General features: G+C 37.6%; 1 protein-coding gene across 8 annotated transcripts in view; it reads left to right on the forward strand.

The window, feature by feature from the left end:
• HELZ (helicase with zinc finger) overlaps positions 1-22,993 on the forward strand; it is an 86,509-nt gene that overhangs the window by 56,176 nt on the left and 7,340 nt on the right. For 7 of the 8 annotated variants that reach the window (XM_030506355.1, XM_030506357.1, XM_030506349.1 and 4 more), the window contains 12 exons: positions 362-507; positions 2,015-2,162; positions 5,078-5,261; positions 6,229-6,457; positions 10,200-10,404; positions 14,350-14,401; positions 15,186-15,379; positions 17,471-17,681; positions 18,160-18,236; positions 18,377-18,944; positions 19,310-19,550; positions 20,688-21,201. In XM_030506355.1, the coding sequence (XP_030362215.1) occupies positions 362-507; positions 2,015-2,162; positions 5,078-5,261; positions 6,229-6,457; positions 10,200-10,404; positions 14,350-14,401; positions 15,186-15,379; positions 17,471-17,681; positions 18,160-18,236; positions 18,377-18,944; positions 19,310-19,550; positions 20,688-21,201 (2,769 nt within the window). The remainder of the gene's footprint in view (positions 1-361; positions 508-2,014; positions 2,163-5,077; positions 5,262-6,228; positions 6,458-10,199; positions 10,405-14,349; positions 14,402-15,185; positions 15,380-17,470; positions 17,682-18,159; positions 18,237-18,376; positions 18,945-19,309; positions 19,551-20,687; positions 21,202-22,993) is intronic. The other variant, XM_030506353.1, reaches the window with a different exon arrangement.

A 22,993-nucleotide genomic window follows, 5' to 3' on the forward strand; every position in this document is an offset into this window, starting at 1 on the left:
GGGATAGTTACTATTACAATCAGGGTAAGAGTTTCTCCTACTTTTTATGACTGGTATTTCTTGTTGATATTTGAAAGAATTGAAGAATACAGAGAATATGTATTACGATTTAGGGAACCTTTTTTTGCTAGAAGCGCCATAGTCTGGTAAAGATTTGAACAAGTAAGAAATAGGAAACTGAAGCTAACCAGGGCCTTTATGTTACTGCGGTGTGCCTAGCCATGGTATATGTCTTCCAACTATGAATGTACAGTTAAAGTAAGGTTTGGTTTTTTTGATGTAAAACAGATATGTTGGGAGCATGAAATTCCAAGTCCACGTATTTAGTTACATTTTCTTTGTATGTGTGTGTCTATTACAGCTCAGTCCTTTTGTCTACAGTGAATTTGCCAGGGAGAGAAACCTTCATGTCTCATTGCTTGATCGGCTCTATGAGCACTACCCTGCAGAATTTCCATGTAGGATCTTGCTGTGTGAGAACTATCGCTCCCATGAAGCTATCATCAAGTAGGTGTGAACTTTTTCACTGTATCATGTGTTTCTTTGACTGTAAGTGAACAAAACAACTCCTCAGCCCAGCAGAGCTGAATAAAGAGAGAAGCATTAAATGTTTCTGTAATGAAGTCTTTAGTTGTTTCAAAGTTAATTAGTAATTTTTGTAACTAGGTTGAAATTCAGTCTCCTAGAACAGATGCCAGGGGTTCAATCAGTTGTATTACAGACCCCTCATTCGGGTGGGGATGCTGTGACTGCAAGACTTGCATGCTAAGCTAAAGAAGAGCTAACTTTCCTGTTTTAACTGTTAAGCAGTGTATTATATAGGGTCTGTTTATCTTTGGGCTGTTTTAGAATTGTAGAATTACTGGGGTGGATTATCTTGGAATGGTAAGCTATGCACAATGTAAAGATGTACAGCTATGAACAGAAAAAATAGGTCAAATTTTGGGCATGTTTCTTTCCCGTTGTCTTCTTTTATTACTTCTTTCAAGAGACATTAATCAGTGGGTTTGCATTTTTATGCTATGCTAAACTAATGGCTGCTAGTGTAATGAGCTCATCCATGAGCTGTGCTGGAAAGAATAAGTGCAATCATGGGGAAAAATGCTAAAGTTGAAATCCTGGCTCAAATGTGTACTGAGGAATATTATGTTGGTATCCAGTCATACTAATTAGGTTATGACTGTGTTCAAAGCAGAAGCATTTAACTGCTCTGGGGAATCAGAAGTGAGAATGTAACATATTTGATTACACAGCTTGATCCGTCTTCATTTTATGGACTCTGTCATTATAGACTGAGTGGTGCTAAACATTTTACCCATTTCTTGAAATTGTAAGTTCAAAATGAGAGAGAATCTGAAAAGAAAGGGATCATTTCAGCTCTTGGTTAGAGATCACTTCAATGAAATTTACCTCATGAAAATTCACTTCAGCAGTTGGAGTTCAGACAGTGGGTTCCAGAAAGATCCACTGTGTGAACACTGAGGTAAGGATTGCAGAAACACCACTGGGGCTAGCCAGCTGTCTAGTGGAAGTCCAGTGTGCCTAATTCCACTTCAAAGTGCTGCTGTGTGAAGTGGAACCTGTTAAATACTCTGGTCCATTTAATTGATTCTCAAGTCTATTTTTTTAATAATATGGAATTTACTCTGACAAATGGGATCATGGCATGTAAGACAGAAGTAAGTGTAGGAAGATGGTTCATGTTGGACTCATTAATCATACCTACTTACCTAAGTAAAGAGACCAAAAGAAATAAAGAACAAGCCATTAGTTCAGCCTGACTTTGGAGCTCTATTGGAAAAAGCAGTCCTTGTAAAAAGACTGTTTTGTTGTTTCATGAGAACTCATAACTAAGAATTAATTTGCAGAAGAAATTGTTTCGCAACTGAATCCACAGAAGAGTGGTATATTCTTCAGGTATATGTGATTGCATATTTTATCAGTGAGATTTGCGTATTTTATTAGTGAGCTCATATGTAGACTCCACATTTTATTCTGTTTTGTCTTGTTGCAGTTACACATCTGAACTTTTCTATGAAGGCAAATTGATGGCAAGTGGAAAGCAGCCAGCCCATAAAGATTTCTACCCTTTGACTTTCTTCACAGCACGTGGAGAAGATGTGCAAGAAAAAAATAGTACAGCTTTTTACAACAATGCAGAGGTAACTCTTCTTTGGCTTTATTCATGATTGTTTTCTTAAAGCACCACTCCTCCCAGATTTATTGGTTTATGCTCAGTGTAGGTGGAAGACATAAATTGCCCTCTACTAGGAGAGGGGAACATGGAGCTTGCTAAACATGAAGAAGTGAACATTGCAATTGTAGTAAATATTTCCACTATTTTATCTTCTTTTTTCTTTGCAAATTCTAAGCTGCATATAGTTCTCTCAGGCTCATTCTTCAGGATGTCTTTCCTCATAATTTTTTGTGACATTCTGGTGGATGTATCTTAGCAACTGAGAGTAGCTGCAATTTGAAGTAAAACTTAGATTTCTTTGACTGTTGTAGAAATGTTCCCACTCAGAGTCCTCTGGAGTAACATTTCATATTTGCTTTAATATATTTAGGATCAGTGTCTAACTGATCATGTGCAGATAAGGTGGGGTTTTTTTTAGGTGAGAACTTATTCTCAGTATGTTCGTTTCACATAGATATATTTAAATTCTTCAAAAATTCCTTATATTCTCATTCCTTCCCTTGAATTAAACTCAACAAACCCTGCAAAACCCCATAAGAAACAAATACATGCACTCCAATCCACCCCACTCTGACTTGGTAATACTTTTTGTAGAAGAACATGCCTTTTTCCGGTCACCTCAAGTTATGGGAGGGTGACTTAACTCCTTTTTTAGCCCCAACAAAAAGATGTCTTTTTAGCCCCAACAAAAAGATTTAAAGAAAGACCAAGAAATACCACTAATTTTCTTAAACTGAGAAGGAATTTTAACAGAAGTTAGGTTGCAGTTTAGCAGCAGTGTTTGTTATGAAGCACTGCAGAGCTGTCTGTGTTTCCACCTTGTTGATCATGATGCAGTTCATGTGATGCACAATTTTAAACCTTTTTGTTGTTATGCTGCACTTGTTATGCATTCTTTGATGTATTAAAATATCCACTTAAACAAGAAGCTCCGATGACTTCTGGACACATCACTGAAAAAAACTGAAGGCACCTGACTACTTCAATTAATCTACTTGGATTGCTTTGCCATTTGAACAAAAGTTGGAAAAACCCTAAAAATATCTTCAGTGGCCAAGTAACTGTCTGAAGGTTGTGAGTCATTAATAGCTACAGGCAGAAATGAAGGACAACAGCTGCTTAAACACCAACATGAAAAACTGAAATTCAGATGATGAGGGAGATTTTTGCCGTTTGACTCTTAATGGACATTTGCATTGGGGCATCTTATGGTTCATTGGTGTCTCTATGAAGTATTAATCTGGAAAATACGCTTTCCCTTTTTGGTCTTTATTCTAAAATTTCCCTATATGGTGTTAATTCTGAATACATAGCCAGAAGCTATATGCTTACAGGGAAGCTTGCCAAAATACCTATGTAAGATCATTATATTTGTGCTACGTTTTTTATAGATATCAAAGTTTATTCTAATATCCTTTTTCAGTAGAACTAGCTTTTTAAATACAAGAATTTATGTTGCAAAAAGTTATAGTCAGGGTTTGCTCAAAACCAGCCACATATTTCACTGCCCTTTGAAAATCTGAAGTTGTTAACAATAAACTATTAGGCTTTTAAAGCATTAAGAGATCTTTCTTTGCTTTATTAGTTTCCTCCTGATATTTTTTTAGTTCCTAAGTTTTTCAATAAACTGTTCCAGTTTAGATTAATTTTTTTAAAGCTACATACGTGAGAACCTGTGTCATACAGTCAGATCTTAGATGCTAAGAAGTCAGCATGAAACAATAGACTTTAAGCAGTTAAGAACTACTGTGTTTTGTATTATTATATATACCCATTGTGATTTCACTTTCCATGTTCCTGAAATGTCCCTAGAAGTCCCTAGAATTCCCGCTTACTAATTTGAAGAAGAGATAATATAAAAGCTTAAGAACATTAAATTTCCATTTAATGCCCCCAGATAACTGGATGACTTGGGAAGAGAGGAAAGTTAAGAATACATGAGGTTCTTGTAGGAAAGATTCTCTGCCTTGCTTCCGTTACGTGACTGAGCTTCCATTTGTGATGCTGTGGGAAAACTGCATTCATCAATTATCCTGCTTTAAATAGCTGGATAAATATTTATTGACTTATATTGAGATATTTTGAATGACATAGTAAATGTAACTGTTTAAAAAATGTAAAATCAATAAATAAATTAAAAAAGGAGCCATAACCCATCCATAAAGTTATTCAGAGCTACCTTCCATAGCACAGTATCTCTGTTCAGTGTGTTTAAACAGAAGCTGCTATGCCTGATGCTTTTTGGCAGGAGGTTACTTTGAGCTTCTCTCCTCACAGGAGGTGGTTTTCAGGTTTTATTAGTCATTAGTCCCCCTGGGTAACACACTTAGTAGTGTTTCATAGAGATGAATTAGCAGTTGATGAATAATGTGAAATTCCTGATGCTATCCTTTGGAATGGGAAGTGATTGTGCTCTGATATATGTACTCGCTTTCTAGAGTTAACAAACTCTGATATGCCATATATAAAATCCAGTATAAATATAAAATAATCTCTATTTAGGCAGTATATTTACTTCTGGAAATTAGGTAAAGTATGGTAAGAAATGTCCTACTGCGCTTGCCATTTTCTTAAGAAAAATGTAAGCATGAAAATGAAGGTTATTAATATAATTTCCCAGCTTGTACTTTAAAGGTGACATTTTTGTGGTCAAACTCCTATTTCAAGATTAAAAAGGGGTACTGTATAGTAAATACATGGGTTTAATACATGATATGTTAGAGTATCATTAGGATGCAATAATATTATTGCTTGCTCAGGAAGGCTGTGTAGTACTGTGTCATGTAAATGTTCTAGAGCTTTAGAATTCATATTATCTTGCTATGTCAAAGAACAATCTTCAGTGGAGCGTGCTTTTAAGAATTCTGACTTTCTTTTAAGGTGTTTGAAGTAGTGGAGCGTGTAGAAGAATTAAGAAGAAAATGGCCTGTTGCCTGGGGCAAGTTGGATGATGGCAGTATAGGTGTCGTAACACCTTATGCTGATCAAGTGTTCAGAATTCGGGCTGAGCTGCGGAAAAAAAGACTGTCTGATGTCAGTGTGGAGAGAGTGCTAAACGTTCAGGGTAAGTAATAGTTCTGTGTCTCAAAGATATGCTAAGGAAGTGAGAAATGTGACTGGTGAAGCTAAGTAAGACTTACCGAAATCATCTTAAAACGATCAGAACAAAAGGAGAGCTGTGATATAGCCCATAAACCCCAATGTATCAAAATGAATCTGGCAAGTGTGCTGATTAGATGCTATTCCACCACTGAATACCAAAGCAGTAAACTTCTGGATGTGAGATTTATCTTTCTTCAAAATTAAGTTCAAGCTTACTTAAAAAAATAAATGGATTGGGTGAAAAATGTGAAAACTGATGGATTTTCATCCTAATGGGAAAAACAGAGCTCCAAATAAAATTGTAAAAAGGCTTTAGCCTCAAACCATTTTACTGATTTCTTTGCATTTGTGACTGTAAAAAAGAGGTCCACATATTTTGGTATTTGTTCCTGGAATCACATGGATAACAAGAATTTTGTGTAGGCATAGCCTGTTGCTAGGTTGCACTTTTAGTCAGTAATAAACAAAGGAAGATAATCAAGTGACTGAGTGACAGCGAGTTACTGTTGGGTGTTCTGTTGTTTCATGGTAGATATTCGTATGGTTGAGAAATTCTTAAATACGAAACAAGAATGTCCAGAACTTAGGTTTTTTTTAAGGTAGAATAAATTAATCTAAGATTTATAATTGTTTGACTGGCAATGTTGTAAAGATAATCAGCATTTCAGAAAGTTCTGGAGTGATTAATATTAAGATGAAAAATAAGCTTTTTAAAGGGGAAGTATTCTGGTAATAGAATATGCTATTTATAGTGCGTCTCCTAAAATTTTTAAATCTTATTATTCTTGCATAAAGCTCTTCATGTGAAGGGTAGCTATCAGTTCTTCAGAGTATTTAGGTGTGAAGTCTGGCTGGTGAGTGCAGTGCTCTGTGTTACTAGCAGACGTAGCTGCTATTATCTCAGACATTTGTTTTTTGTTTCATTTTAGGAAAACAGTTCAGAGTCTTGTTTCTCAGCACAGTACGAACACGGCATACATGCAAACATAAGCAAACACCAATTAAAAGGAAAGAGCAGTTACTGGAGGATTCAACAGAAGACTTGGATTATGGTTTTCTGTCTAATTACAAACTTCTCAACACTGCCATTACAAGAGCACAATCCTTGGTAGCTGTGGTGGGAGATCCTATTGCTTTGTGTTCCATTGGAAGATGCAGGTACTTCATACATGTTCCTTAGTTCATCAGGTCTAAGGATACTAGAAAATGTGTTTGTCGTGGCTGATGGATTTGGTAAAATGATAGATGTTCTTTCAGGCGTCAAATAAGACACTGTATTTAAATCCTCAAAATAACTGCATTGCAGCTAATATTCTCTATGGGTGGACAAGTCTGGCTTTTTTTGTTGGGTTTTTTTTTTTTTGTTCTTGTTATGTTCTGATCTTACCTTCTTATCCAGTGTCATAGTGTCACCATGTGTAACAGCCTACAGAGAAAAAGTGTGAGACATCTACCACCTGCTCATTGTTAAACTCTTTAATGTATTTGTAGTTGCTTTAATTTTTATTTGGCAGTAACAATTGAAGATGCTTCATTTTTACTGTTTTTTAGTACCTACTACAATTTTTATATAAGTAAAATTAGTATATAGAGTTAAAAATTGTGATGTACTGTAGTATTTTAAGGTTAAATATCATGGCAGTCATATGAAGGTAGAAGACTTGAAAACTGCTAGTTACGTTTTTATATATCTTCATGACACTAGGAAAAAACTTATTAAGATTTGAATGAATTTGCTTTTTACAGACCTAAATGAAGAAATGTGAAAAATGTTAAGATATGTGAACACTGATGTTAAGGATACAAAGTTCTTATTTTTCAAAGATTTCTTTTTCGATGGAAGAGCTGAAATTTTGAAATGATTAGAGATAAACCCTGAGGCTTATTTCTCAAAGAGAGGAAACACTGCACTGACTACATTATTAAAATAAAGCTAAGAATACGTATTAGGCAGTGGTTACATCTATGTTGTGTTCTACTTTCCTGAGCAGTATTCTTCTACTGTATTGAAAAGGGATGTGGTTTTCAAATACTAGAATTGAAAAGCCCAAATGGAAACCAAACCTTTGTTTACTGCACTTATGAATTATAACCTGAATTTAACCTCTTATCTGCTGGGGACGTGTCAAAAGTATCCATACATTACTAGAATGATCTGCTCTAAATGACTAATAACAGCTTATTGAAAGAGAAATAATGGTTGCGATTTTATTTCACTTTCCCCATTACCTGCTTGGTTTTTTTAGACATACTTGGTTTATGTAACTAACTGATGAGAAAGCTCTGTGCCTCCCAAACACTTGATCCACAAATGATGAGCATCTGTTACAGTCTGCTGGTGCAGTCTAGTTCATTGGCTTTCTCTGCAGAGATGCATAACTTAGCTGTAGAGGTTGCCATGCTGTGCTGGCTGAGATTTCTCTTACTGCTTGTTCAGAAATTACTCTCAGTTCATAAATTTTGCTTCTCTTCCCTGCACTGGGGTTCAGGATGTGCAGTGTTGCCTAAGTCAGAGAGTTAGTTAATCCCTAGTTAGTCCAGTTAGCACCTAGGACCATTACTGGTTCTCCAACTATGTGTCTAAATACAGCTTTTGTTGGAGAATGACCATGTGTCTTATTCGAAATCCTGAAGCGGAAGCGAGGAAGATAATCTCTTGAATTTTCACATAAGCCTGAGTGTGGAGGTTTTAATGTAGATACCCAAAAGGGACTCAGTTTTCAACGTGGGGGCTCAGCAATTTCTCCAAGTATGGCTCCTTCAAAATATCTGAAATAGGGCATGCAAAAACTTGCTAAAATAAAAGCATAGGCTATCAGCATTGTACATGTGTTACAGTCTTGGCACTTAGGGATTGAGTTTGCCTTTTGAAGGCCAGCAGCTGTTTATATATGTATAGCTGTTCCGAATTATGAAACAAAAAGATAATTAAGAAACAAGGAGCATTGGAGCTTTATTAAGATGTATCTCAAGCTTTCCCTTTAATACGCCATTGTCTTGTTTCACTGAATAATTGAACATTCACTCTTCGAAAATAGTGCTGGAGGGGCTCAGGCATGCTGCTAGAAAGATGGTTCTTTTTTAGTACAACAGGAGTATAGAAGTCTGAAAGTGACATTTCGTTAGGAAAAGCAGACCTCAAAAAAGTTTAGAGAGTACTTGAATTTTATAAATATTCTAATACCTGTCAAAATGAGTCAAGACTCTGTAATGATAGTCGTAGAGAGCTTTGTGAAGTATGCCCAGGGTAATCATTACATTTCTGTGTGTTACAATGAGCCTAGACAGGGCTGTTGTGGCAGACACTCCCTTTAAACTCCAGAGCACACTGTAAGACAGAAGCAGCAGCGTTTTATTCTCTGTTCTTACACCCCAGTACAAGTGCTCCATGTGTAGAGAGACTGCTCAGGGCATTTTAAGCACAAGTGGATGGGTCTCAGTGGATTTGTGGTTCTTGGCAGTAGATTTGGTGACTGAATTGATTAATCAGAGGGAGTTCCATCGTTAAAGCGTCACAGTGAAGTAATTCATTTTGGTTTTTAATCCTCACTTAAAACCTTGCAAGATAGATTTGCCTTACAGCATGATGCAGAAAAGAGCCATCTTGCATCCTGAATTTTCAAACAGCAATTCTTACGTCTATACAATCATGACTGAAGGTGGGCTTTTAGGGAAACTGTTTTGAACTCTTAAATACATCAGTAACATTACAGTATTCTTGCAAGAAAGACATTTATTCTGTTCCACAAAACCAGCTACTCAGCAAAATGTGACACTGCTTTTAAAATTAGTGCGCAGCCATCTCTCATTTTACAAGTTGCTTGCTTATAGGCCAGACCTTATAATTGAAGGGTCAACTAGAATGAGTTATAGTCAAGGACAACTTCAAGATCATTTTCTTTTTAATACTCTTTTTTCAATAACTTCTATTATTGATGATTTTTTGGAAAGAAAACAGCTCAATCAGGTGTTTTGGGGGGTTTTGTTTGGTTTGTTTTGGTTTTCTTAAGTGACATCTTCAGACGCTATTTAAATATCTTTTAGGCTTAAGTAACTTCACTCACAATGTTCCTTTGAGGTTAAAAAAACCATCAAAAGCATTATAAGTGTGAAGTTTTTGTGTAAATCCTGCTGTGGATGTTAAAAATATAAAGACTTTTATAAGCAATAGAATGTCATGAGAAAGCAGAAGGAGGCAGGTAGGAATGTTCTTTTATTACCTGGTTTAAATAACCACTCCACCTTCCAAAAAGTTGCATACAGAACGTTCATGTGTCATCTGGTGGTTGTCTTTCTGGCTTGAAATGTCTTCTGTATGTGAAATTTAAGGGTTTTTTTGTTTTCCACCAGAGGATTTCAAAGGCCCTCTAGATAGTCCTGGCACATTAATCTTCACGTGACTCTGAAGTGCTTCACAACACTAGTTTTGAGAGTATATCTCAACTTTGGTATTTGTGACACTGGATTTGAATGACCTGCCTAAATTCATAGAATCTTTTTGGCATTTCTGGGAATGAGAATCTGTATAATCCCTGTGACTCTTTGAGCTTTAATAAATTCCATAAATCACATGCATTCCAGAATTTTAAGCACTGTGTTGTCTACCTTTGGTTTTCTAGGAGAAAATTCCAAGTTAGACCTGTCCCTGCCATCTTATATATGATACACACCCAGTGCTGCGATCTGATATGCATGTCCAGATCCAAACGTCCATTTTAAATGACTGGGGAGCTTTGCATTATGCTGTGGGATTCAGATGCATGGATCAGGTTGCTTGGTGTATAAAACGAGCATACATGAGAAATAAAAATGCCGCACGGTTATATTAAATCTGGTTTAATTTTAACAACAGCCATCGAGTCTTACTCTTTTTTATTGTTTCTAAAAATTGTTTCCGTAGGAAATTTTGGGAAAGGTTTATTGCGCTATGTCATGAGAATGAAAGTCTCCACGGTATCACATTTGAACAGATCAAAGCTCAGTTGGAAGCTTTGGAGTTAAAGAAAACTTACGTGTTGAACCCACTGGCTCCCGAGTTTATCCCGCGAGCTCTTCGGCATCAGCATTCAGCCAATACCACCAAACAGCAGCAGTCACCACCAAAGGTAAGGTTTTACTGGTGATGAATTTTGTCTCAAAGTGGAAGTGAATGTGGAAATGCCTTTTGAGAAATGATAGAAAAGGTTTATGGAACAAGCCGCGTGTTTTAAATTGGCATCAATACAATCAGATATGAATGCAGATCCCAGAGGGATCCTCAGCATTTTTAAGCGAAAGCTCTAGGCTTGCATTTATAATACAGTATTTAGCAATATAGCTTGGGGTTGTCCAAGCCTGGTTTCCTTACTAAAATGTATCCCTTGGGTCACTCTGGCATGTTCACTGACTGTTGCAGTGACAAACTTCAGCCAAGGATCTTGGCCTCAAATGGATTTTAAAAGAGTGGATCCCTAAATTAGCTCACTGATAATGTCCTTTACAAGACCAGATTTCATTAGCATCAAGAGGGCAGGGACATTAAATTACCATTCAGCTGTTTTGTAAAAGCAGGTAATGAAGTGATGAAAATACATAGTTTCCTTAAGATGATAAAGAACACCACATTTTGGAGCTTTTTGGGGGTTGATATATTGGTAATTAATTCTATTTTAATAGTTCTTTATAGTTTATTTCATAATCATTTGAGTTATAATTCAATTAAATTGGGTTTAGAAATGCAACTAAAATGCAGGTTGTCAGCCTTGTGATGAATTCTATTGTACAAGAAGGAAGGAACCTATGTATTTTCCATAGCTTTGCATTTTTGTTGCAGGCTGTATCATTTAAGTGACATTTTTATGGCAGCATTTTGAACTTAAACAGTACAAAAAGGAAAGCCTTCCCTTTGGCAGTCTTTCCCAAAAGAGAGTTTGTAAGTGAGAACATTTGGTTTCTTCATCAAGATGCATTTCTTTCTGAAACAAACACCAGATTTCTAAAGCATCTAGTCATGTGTCAAAACACTAGGCTTACAGAAAATGGTAAATTAAAAACTTGTCTTTAAAAAGCCATTGCTGCACTCTCGTTTTTCATGAGTGCTTCAGCTTTGAGTGCACTTTCTTTAATAATAGAACATCACTATTAATACTTTTTGGTTCCTAAAATGAAAGAAATGTATTTGAAAATACAGGTATAGTACATTAAAAATAAAGGAAGTGAGAGTCTTGTGAATAGACTGTACTGTTTATTTTTCTTCCAGTTTGTTAGTAAACTAAGAACTTGAGCTGAAGAAATCAAAAGAGATGCTTTCAAACTGCCAGCCCTATATTTTCAGTTTAAAATCTTAAGTGTTTTAACCATCTATATCGTAATTATAATAAAATCTCTTCCCTCTGAATACAATTGTCAGCTAGCATGTGCAGTAACAGAAGTAAAGCAAGCAGGTAATGCTCAATATTTCATACACAGAAAATGGCTGTGATAAGTGATACATTTCCCTTTGCTCAAGTTCTAAAAGCAGATGGTTAGCTTTGCTTATTTTAGACCTCCTAAGTACAATATTTAACATTAAAAGATGAAAGATTAAAACCCTAGTGCTGGTGTATTTTGTAGTGAGAAAATGGCAACAGCCTCTGGTACAGTGCTTTGTGGTGTATGGACATCCGTGCAGTGAAGAGGGATTTTGTCAAAACAGTACCACCTTAGTCATCAGAATTGCTGTTGGATTTATGTAGAATCACAGAATCCCAGACTGGTTTGGGCTGGAGGGACCTTAAAGTTCATCCAGTTCCAACCCCCTGCCATGGGCAGGGACACCTTCTGCTAGAGCAGGTTGCTCCAAGCCCCTGTGTCCAACCCGGCCTTGAACACTGCCAGGGATGGGGCAGCCACAGCTTCTCTGGGCACCCTGTGCCAGCGCCTCAGCACCCTCACAGGGAAGAACTTCTGCCTAATGTCTAACCTAAATCTCTCCTCCTTAATGCAAGGACATGAAAAACCTCTTTGCTATTTATTTTTTCGATAAGAAAGAAAGTTTCAGTCCTGTCTCTCTGAGAACCTGGCTGATGTGATGCTGGCTAGCTGTGGGCTGCTGTGTTTCATGGCAGCCCTGTGTGTCAGGGCATCTGCCTTCACCTGCGTTTGTGTGGCTTGGCTGGGGATGGAGGAACTGTGGAAGGAGTAGCAGAGTTGGATAGGCACAGCCTTTATTAAAGGTGATGTTGTGGAAACAAAGTTTTCAGAACTCGGAGCTTCCCGCAGGGCAGTTGGTGTGCAGGAAATTAGGCTCTGAATTTTACAGCACTGCCTGTGCTCCAGCTTTTTGGTCTGGATTTAGGCACTTAATCGGGATGAAGCATCATCCTAAACATCTTATACACTCAGTGAGGATCACAGGTCTGAGTAAGTCTCTGGAGAATAGTCTTCTCCTGTTGAATAAAGAGGGGTCCTAGGAGTGACAGGGCTATTGACTGCTTGACGTCACCTAAATCTTGGTCTGAATGTGCCTTAAGTGCCTCCATATAATGTGGATTTTTATACTCTGGATGTGGAACAAGTTTTTAGGGGAACCTGGGTGTCTCAGTTTGGAGAGCACTCCAGTGCTCTCAATTGCCATCGGTTAAAGTGTAGGTTTAGGTATTTAGTAGCTGGGTGGGGAAATGAGCCTTGGTGTGGAAGTCTTTGAGAAATTACAATGATTAAGTTAATAATAGACTACTATAGAGTTATTAAGTCATCAAAACTATAAAAAGAATAAGACAAAAGAAAGCCAGCACCTCTCCCAATTTACAAATGGCCCCAGTTGACTTGTATTTACCAATCTGATACCGTTACATGCTGAAGCTCTTGTTCAACAGGACAGCTGTTCTTAAGAATTGATGTAATTATTTGCTATTTCAGTTTGAAAAATATGCCACCTATGAAATACAAGTGTGGTAGGTAGAACGGAGATTTGTTAGACATACAGCTTGATGCTAACTGACAGCAGAACAGATCAAGAAATGCCTTCTACTAACCATAAATGATTAAGACATGTAGCTCCCCTACATTTTTAAACTCTTGCTCTCTTTAGTGAATAAACAGGTTTCTTTTAAGTACTGCGATGAAAAGTAATTATTATTTTATTTTTCAATAATTCATTTTTAAAAGGAGAGGGGAATTCAGAGACCCGTTCTTTAATCTGGTTTATGCATGAGTCAACATTGTCAAACAACCTGTCTTTGTACCCTAATTTGCTCAGACTGCTGGAACACTGCCTAGACTTATCTCCTGAGCAAGAAAAGTTTTGCAGCATCAAAGGGTTTTTAGATTTATTTTACATTTATGAATGTACTTAGGTCCAGATTAAGTAAGTTCTTCCTATCCTGCAAAAGACTTAAGAGCGTACTTCATTTGAATATGTGCTCACAGTTTATGCATGTGAAGTAATTAGTTGATGCTGTAAACTGATGAGTATGTAGGAGGGATAAACTCAATTCTCTAACTTCCTTTTTTAAGGACTTTACTATATTGTACTTTTGAGGGAGCAGTCACTGTGGGGCTGAAGTTCAGAAGCAGATACATGAAGGGTAGGGAGGCAATGTCTGATGAGGCTGAGTGAGCAATTGAGTAAAACTGGTGGCAGCTGCTTTCCAAGGTTTTCGAGCTGAAACCTGGAGAAGAAAATGGATCATGCTTCCAGTAAGAACTGCATGGAAGAGGAATAGTGAGGGTTACGTTAGTACTGGGCACTGCTCATGAAAGAAGTGAGACAGTGGGAAATAAAATAGTGGGAAAGGAAACTCTAAAGTAGCTTGCTGTAACTCTCTGTGCATCTGAAAAGAGCCCTTAGGGGAGGGACTGGTAACGACTGACCCCCTGGTTAATTAAATTAGTGGGATTTAATGTCCAACATTGTGAATTCATAGTCAGGTAATGGGGCTGCTGGACAGTTGAATGTGTAAGAATAAAATGGTGGGCTAATATCTCCAACTCTATTTTGTATTTAATTATAGTGTTCACTTGAAATAAAAAGCTTTGATTTATGTAAGAATGCAAAGCATTACTATTATTGTTTTTTTTTCCCTTTAAAGGGCAAGGTCCATCATCATAACCAGAATGACCATTTCCCACCTGATGGAATTGGTAAGAATCTGCTGTTACTGAAGGAGTTCCTCTGAGCTCACGCTGATTTGGCTTCAGTGGAGTTGATAGTTATGTGACATAAATTGTGTATCTAGTCTCTTCTGTCTTTGAAAGCCATTTACTACTTGTGTGCATTTGGGAAACAGGTTATAGACTGTTAACTAGACATTAGGTATTTTTGAGGTTGTCCCTTTATAGGTGTTGTGCATGCTGACTTCAGAGCCTTAACACAACATAGTTGTTGGCCTCTTAAGAACGGCTTTGTTTGAAATTCATCATGTAAAATACTGTATCAGTGTATTTGCACTAGAAGAGTTAGGATATTATATTGCATGCATTGTTTTATGATGTACTTTGAACTTAAGATTGTGCTGTCATGTATCCAGATACTACTGATCGTACTTTTGCAATGTAGCATGCAACAGCTAAATAATTTTGTTATTAATTTGAAAAAGTATAAATTTAAAGGAGGATGATTCTATTTCTTGATGCAGTGTTTAACAGCTACTCTGACTGTCAGCATATTTAATGAGACATTCTTTCATTAATGCAGTTACTAGATACCTGTTTCTCTATATTTCAACTGGAATTTTCTGCCTCTTCAAATTTGTGAAATGGGATTCAGGATTTGATTAATGCTTTCTCACAGACCTGTGCTGCTAGAGAGTTGCACACATGCTTTGTAAAGATAGATGCTGTTAGGATAAAAGGAAAAAGAAATAGTCTCCTTTGTATTCTGTTTCTGTATGTATATATATTTTTTTCTTTCTTTCTTTCTTTTCAGTTCAGCCCAATCCTTCTGTTCTAATCGGAAATCCTATCCGAGCATATACTCCTCCCCCTCCTCCTCTGGGACCTCACCCCAATCTGGGGAAATCTCCAAGTCCTGTTCAAAGGATAGATCCACACACTGGGACAAGTATTCTATACGTACCTGCTGTCTATGGAGGAAATATGGTCATGTCTGTGCCTTTGCCTGTAAGAATTCATTTCCTGGTTTTTTCACCTCAGTTATTGTATGTAGGAAAATGAATGGCAAAATCAGTTGATGAATATTTTGCATGTTTCTTCAGCCCACAAATATGTGGGTTTAGCTGGCTTTAGGAGTGACTATGCAGAGGATGATCAGAAAATGAGGACTTAAAAACATTTCTCCTGCAAACAACTCCAGGCAGCCTAAAAGCAATTTCTTGTTCATATAATTTGGGGTGTTTTGTCAGCTCTAGGTTTAGGCACACCAGTGGAATCTGTCTCATCTAGCTTGAGATACCTGCATCTGAATTAATTGCCTGGTTCAGTTCTTAATCATGGGAGAGACATTGGTGATTCAGATGGAACTTGTTTCTCTTTATTGGCTTCATACAGTTTAAATTACCAGCTTTGGATGTCTGCAGTGCAAGGTGTCTGAAGTGATAAGAAAAATAAGCGTAGTGGGATGTTTTCCACTTCCAGAACCTCACAGTGAACCAGTTTTCTCTCCAATCCCTTTTCTTAATGGCATTCGAGAACACAATGAAGATCCCTAATCAGGTCTTTTAGGCTGCCTTTATGTATGGAATTTTGCATTACAAATAAAACTATCCCACTAAAATTTCCACAAATTAAAGAAGCAGTTTCTGCTTTATTTCTAACCTTCACACATATTCCAGGTGGAAAATGGGGAGGAAAGAACAAAGGCTGCAGAAGGAGTGTTGTGGAGTATTACGTATGTGTTGTACACAACTCCTGAAGCCTGTGGGAAGGACATGGAACCCCCACATGCAGATAATACTAAATGTTGGCATATGGTTAATTTGTTTTATTAATAATTGTGAGTCCTCTATTACAATTTAGGTTATGGATGCTGTATAGGAGACTTGCTGTAGGTTCTCTGGTTTCAGTTGTGTGTCTCAGATCAGTTGGCAGCTATATATTGGTTTTCTTTGCTAGGTCAAGGGATTTTCCTTTTTCCTAGCTTCTTAGAAGTCTACATTTGATGGATAAATCTAAATGCAATGAGAAGGCCAGCAGCTGTACCTTTGTCATGCTTGCTCACATTTTATTAATATCAAACCAAGGTAATTTAAAAAGTTCTGTCTTATTGTTCCAAGGTTAATATATTTTTTTATGTATTTCTAATCAAAAGAAATATATTAAAAAGTATTTTGAGCTCACCTTCCCTGAGGATGGATTTTTGAATAATGAAGTGGCAAGACTGAGGTACTAATGAGATAGTTACTGTTGAAAAGAAGCTTCTTGGACATGATTTGATTGTACAGATGCAGTAGTAGCCTAAAGCTAAAGTTCAAAGTGCACATTTCAAGGGTAAATACTAATTTTCAAAAAAGAATTGCATGGAAGTTGTTACACTTAAAACAAGTAGGGACTGAAATGTGTTTCTTCATGTGAGATAAAATGATCTCTTTGCTTTGTTTAAGGCAGTTTCCATATCCAAGGTAAAAACCTGAGGAGGTTATCTGCTGTCATCAGTAAAGGATGCTTTGTCAGCCTGAGTGTTGATGATTGCTTTCCTTGCACTCTCCTCTTACTCATGTGTTTTCCTCCTTTTAATAAATTCCCTACAGGGTGAGATTGAACTAATTTCATCCAGTGCTGTCTTCCTTTGCATTCCTTTTAGGAATAACTTTTAAAATGTAAAAAATCCGGACTCTTTTACATGCTTTCAGGAGGTGAATTTTACTTCAAATATTTAGGAAGATGATCCGCAATACATGTGTCACATAGTATAGACACTTTGGAGTGGCCATGTCATTCTTAACATGCTACCAGTAGTCTTGTTAACTTCACTAAGTGTCTGTGCGTGCAGAAACAAGAATGGGTGTTGATACACAATTTTTTGATCGGAGTAGTCCTGTAGAACCTTTTGCTCTTTGCCCCTTGCTGCTAGGCCTGCCCTTAGTGCTCTCCCTTTCCACACCATCTGTACTTGTGCGTTACATTAGTGTGTCAGGTCATCTGATGCATGGAAAATTGCTTGTTACTGACCTAATATCAGTGTGTTCATTACTTTCCTTCCTTTAATATACCTTAACAGATTGCATTTTTTTTCTTGTTCTTTTAATGATGTAGGTACCATGGACGGGGTATCAGGGTAGGTTTGCAGTTGACCCTCGAATCATTACTCATCAAGCAGCTATGGCATATAATATGAACCTGTTACAGGCACATGGGCGTGGGTCTCCTATACCTTATGGTCTGGGACATCATTCACCAGTTAGCATAGGACAACAGCAGCAGCTTCAGCATCAAGACAAGGAGCAACATGAACAAAATCGAAATGGTTAGTTGCTGAAATTGCATTGCAAATTAGTTTTGGTTCAGGGGAGTTTGTACTTTAAATGGGGTATTGTGGAAAGGGCTCTGTTTTCTTTCAAGTGATGTCGAGGGATCTACAGAGTTAGGGAAATAACCTGTGGTTTGCCATTACAAATAGAATAACCAAGATACTGTGAAATTCAGAATAGGAGTAATCAAATTTGGGGGGTGGTGTTGAGGGTATAATTGGTCTGTCCCTGTTCTGCAATCCAGTGGTAACTACAGCTGATGTTGTTTGCAATTAAGCTGGAAGAACTACTTAGTGATGATTAATGAACAAAGCACAGAGATTAAAGTGTGTTATTTGTGTAAATTATATTAAATGTTTATGATGCTGTAAATGCTATACAAATAAGTCTACATTTTCCTGTGTCTGGGGAAGAAAAACAACACAAAATAATCAATTTTCCGTTGAAACTAATTAATTTCTTGAATGTTCTTAGGTAAAAGTGAAAACACTGCTGGACCTGAAATCGCTAAAATTCGAACACCTGAGAAGAAACCTCTGGAATCCAAGCAGGTGGGTCTGCCTTATTTGGGATTGTGGGGTTTGTTTGTTTGGTTTTTAATATTCTCTACTTTTAATGAATTTCTTCTTGACATGTTTTTGTTTTGTTTCGTTAATGTGAATTTTCAAAGTTTTTCATTCTGTTTTTTTAGGTTGATTTAGAAGCAAATTCTCAGAATAGAAGCCCAGAGTCCCGTTCCAGTGTTGGTTATCCTAATGCTAAATTCCATCGCAAAGAGAACCTTAACCCCAGGCAGCTGAACCTCCATCTCACCCCACCCCACTCACAGTACGCAGTTCCCAATCGCCACTTCCAGCACCTGGCACAGATCCCAAGGCAGCCATATCCTCTGCAGCAGCAGCAAAACCTTTTAAGTCAACAACAAAATCATTTGCCTGAACAACAAAACCAAATGCCACCCCAGCAAAGCCAGGTAGTTCAGCAGCATAACCATTTGAATCAGCAGCCTCCACAACCTTCGCAGCTTTCCCCTGCTTACCAGGCAGGCCCCAGCCAATCTTTTTTTAATAATCCCATTCCCCACCGACCGCATTCTCCTGCTGTAGATGCTGTGATTTCAGAACAACACCCCCCACCTATGTTACAAGAAGTCAATAATCCTTTGAGACCTATTGCCCAGCACAACCCTGTTCTACCAACCCACTTGAACAACTTCATTGAAGAGAATCCATCAGGAATGCCCTTAGGGGACACTTTAGGTAGGTGACTTTATTTAAATTCAGAGTGTGCAATTATAACTACATTGAAGTGAAAATGAAGGAGGTATTTACCTTTTCAGGCATATTGCTCTGAATTGGGTCATTGTTGGGCTAGTTTCCATAAGTAATGTCATTGAGCATAATTTGCTGCTTGAGGCATGTTTGAATATTCAGCACTTTATTAGAAGATCCATGTTTATATGATTTTCCATATGATTTAAATAACCAGGTTATACACTGCAATACAGTTAGTATATAATAGGCCCTGGAATATACTGTATAAAAAGTATTCTTTTTTTTTTGACATAAAGATCTTTAAAAAGGGGCAGTAGATAAAATTTTTGTTTTTAAAACTATTTTTATAGATCGTATGCATGGAAATGTAGCTTTGGAAACAATAAGGCAGCAACAACAAGCCAGGTTACAGCAATGGAATGAACATAATGCCTATCTCAGTCAAGGCACTATTCCATATCAACACCATCACCATCCTCATCTACCACATCTTCCTCAGCAACCAATTGGATTGCATCAACAGCAGCAAGTTAGGGCAAACTGGAAACTTGCCAGTAATACAGAAGATGAAACAGAGGCAACATATTCAAGGTATTTGTTTACTGAGTCATCAGAGCTTGTATAAAATTGAGCAGTGGGCACTGCTGTAACACTGTGATAAGTGCAAGACACGTAAAAGTATTGCTTTTTGCTGCTGGTATTATGAAGGTTAAAGTAGCTGACAGGCTGACTTACAACTATGCTTTTATTGTGTGTTATGTGTTGTTCTGTTAGCGTATTGGGTAGTAAAGCTGTAGTGGAAAAAATACTTCTGTGGAGCTTTTCAGTGCTGTATTTATGGCATAAGGAATGGATAGAGAGTAACAACCTTGTGTTTGTAAAAGGTGTCCGAGTGTAGTTAAGGCCTGTTAAAGTTGCCAATTCTTCAAATTGAATTAGCAGCCTCAGGTTTATGTACTTGAAACAATCCAACCTCTCCCCAGACACTGCTCCCCACTAAAACCTAATCTTTTCTTCCTTTTCAAAAAGGCTTTGCTTTTAAAAGCAGATGTAAAAATAATGCTTATCTTTGAGATGAAGCATTAGGGGGCAAGAAAGGAAGCTGTTGAACATAAACAGAAAAATGGTTCCAGTGGTCATCAGCTTTAATCATGTATATTGTAAAGGCTGAATTTTTAAATTGCCTCTGTTTACTGTCATCTCCCACTATGCTTTATTTTCCATCTGGTTTGTTATAGCCATGGTAAAGCATCTAAATGCTCTCTTACCTGACTTTGTGAAGTGCTGAATTGAATATTCTTGACCTTTTGGAGAAGTTTGGAAGTCTGTTGTCCAAGTGAGGGGAATCCCTGATTGTTCTGGGTTTTGCCTTTTAAAGGGTTAAAATTTTCTATAACTATGTGAAGTCTTTTACTTTGTATAGTAAAGCAGGAAATCCTTACCTTAGCTGCCTCTTAAGAGATAACAAAAAATGATTCTTCTGACTGAAAAGGAAATCTCAAGAATTATTAAAACTTTGAGATGAGGTAGGTATTTCATCCAATTAATCCTCCTGTGCCTAATTTCTGATTGCTCAGTCAAATCCTTTGAAGTTAGGGTCAGTGAGTGCAAAAATGAGTATATTTAAATTCAGTGTTTTGTGCTTTTGAGTTTTCTTCACCTCAGAAAGAGTAGGATTTCCGTGAAACATCTGTTCTTTTTCTTGATACATTTATTCTGTCAATACAGATTCCAGGATTTGCTCAGAGAACTGTCACACCGTGATCAAAGTGAAAGTCGGGACTTAGCTGAAATGCCACCCCCTCAGTCAAGACTGTTGCAATACAGACAAGTTCAGCCCAGAAGCCCACCAGCACTCCCTTCTCCTTCCTGCACCTCTAACCACAGCGGTCACTTCCCTAACTTCACTGAAAACAACAGAGACATTGAAATACCCAGTAACCCAGCATTTCAGCAGCATTTACCCCAAATATACAATCCCCCTTTCTCAATGCCATCTGAACATATAACCCCATCTCCCTTGAAATACCTGCAACCTGATGGATCGTGGACTTATGCTAACCTACAGCAGAATCACCTTATGGGGCAGGGCTTTCATTATGGTATACCTCCATTGCCCCATAGGTCGCAACAAAACCCTTTTATACAGATACAGAATCATCAGCATGCAGTCGGTCAGGAGCCATTTCATCCACTCGCATCTCGAGCAGTATCTGCTTCTTCGCTCCACAGCTTAGAAGAGGTAGGCATTTTTGTCTGTAGATGCAGTTGGCGTGTCATTTTAACATCAAATTATATGTTGAAGTGGTCTTGAATGAAAAATATCTCACTTATTAAAAGCTCACACTGGGAATTTCTGAGGTAAAAATTTTCTTTCTGTCTTCTCTGTTCACCCTGTGTGTATTCATGGTTCTCATCACAAGGAAAAATGTTTTCTCTACTAAACGGGAGATCTTGGCCTTTTAAATGTTACTCAGAGTTTTCTTGCAATCACTGCTGTATTAGCTGCATGTCATTTATCTGGAGTGCAGATTAACCACACCCCACCCAGGTGAAATGACTCTCTGGAAAGTCAGCTTGAATAAACCAGCCACTTGCTCAGTATTAAAGTGTGAGTGTTTGAGTGACTTTCCATATGAGCTTGAGGCCAGAGCAGTACAGTTGTTTCAACACGGCACAAAACCTGGTTTAATAAATCCTGCCTGCCCTGAGCTAATTCTGTGCAAAGCAATCCCGTGTATTTGGGGGCTCAGAGTGTTGGAAATCAGTGCAAAGAGATCCAGATGTGCTTCATGATTCTAGGTCCAGCACAAACCCTGCCATATCACAGCTGGCTCTACCCCTCTCGATCTTTTTTGTTCTGGACTTTTAAGGATGTATGTTATGGGATGCAGACTATGCAGGCACATAAAACTAGAACAGATTACGTTTCGAATAGGAGTTTTTAGTCCCTACTGGAATCTGGAGTGCTGAGGAGTGTATGATATGTAGACATGGAGTATGTTGGAAGCCAGGTTGTATTTCAGGAATGTCAGAATTGATATTCTCAGATAATCTTGCACTGACTGCTTGTAATCCAATATTGGTACATAAAGTTAAGTGGCTTGTTCTGTGATACATTTCTGTCAAGGTTCTTACAGGAGCTGTGGGGGTATCTCTGCTTATCACTATCCCACATATTTAATTGCCTTTTGACTTGTGAAAATAGAAAATATTTCATTTATGTGCCTGAGCAAAATAACTAAGTCTGAATTCTAGTGCATTTTACAGATTTCTGTCATAGATCCAGAGAAGTTACTGAGTCCTCAGGCCCAGCCAGAGCTGTAGTAAGGTTTGGTTTTATAGAAATTCAGAAATTCTATGTCTCGGTCCATTAAGCCATACTACCTTGTATAAAGTCTAATATTGTGTGACAACAGTTAATGCCATCAGTACAACAGGACAAGGGAACAATGGCTTTTCAGCAGAAATAAACTAATAAATATTCCTGTAGAGTCTGTGACAGCTCCTGCTATCTGAAGGCAAATAGAGTGAGCCTTTATGTAATTAGTACAAATTCGGTTTTGGTCTTATTTCTTCTTTCAAAGCATGTGACAGAAATACCAAGCCCAATAAAAGTGTTTCAAGACAGAGACTTGCTTGTAAAGTTTCCAGGACTGCTAGTTCAGCTGGTAGGTAGGACTGAATACACAGTCTGAATACACAATGCTGTATTTTTAACAGAAATCCCTCATATAAGGCAAGTGTCAGGGGAGATGTCGTGATTTTTGGTATCCCTACTAAATAGTTTTCTCTAACCATTCATAAAACTTGAAAGCTTTTGCATGTGTTTAGTCAATCCAGATTTGAACTGCATATCAAAGAGAATACTTAAGTTACTCTGTGTGGCCCTATACTTGCAAGTGTCCAGAACTTTGATAACTTCCTGATTGCTTACCAAAATTGTCCATTAAACCCAATAAGATGTATACCTTCTGGGTGTGATTCAGGCAGTAACTTAAGGATTTTTGTTGTTGTTGTTGTTGCATATCCTT

This window comes from Strigops habroptila, chromosome 14 (assembly GCF_004027225.2).
Source record: "Strigops habroptila isolate Jane chromosome 14, bStrHab1.2.pri, whole genome shotgun sequence".
Classification (NCBI taxonomy): Eukaryota; Metazoa; Chordata; class Aves; order Psittaciformes; family Psittacidae; genus Strigops; species Strigops habroptila.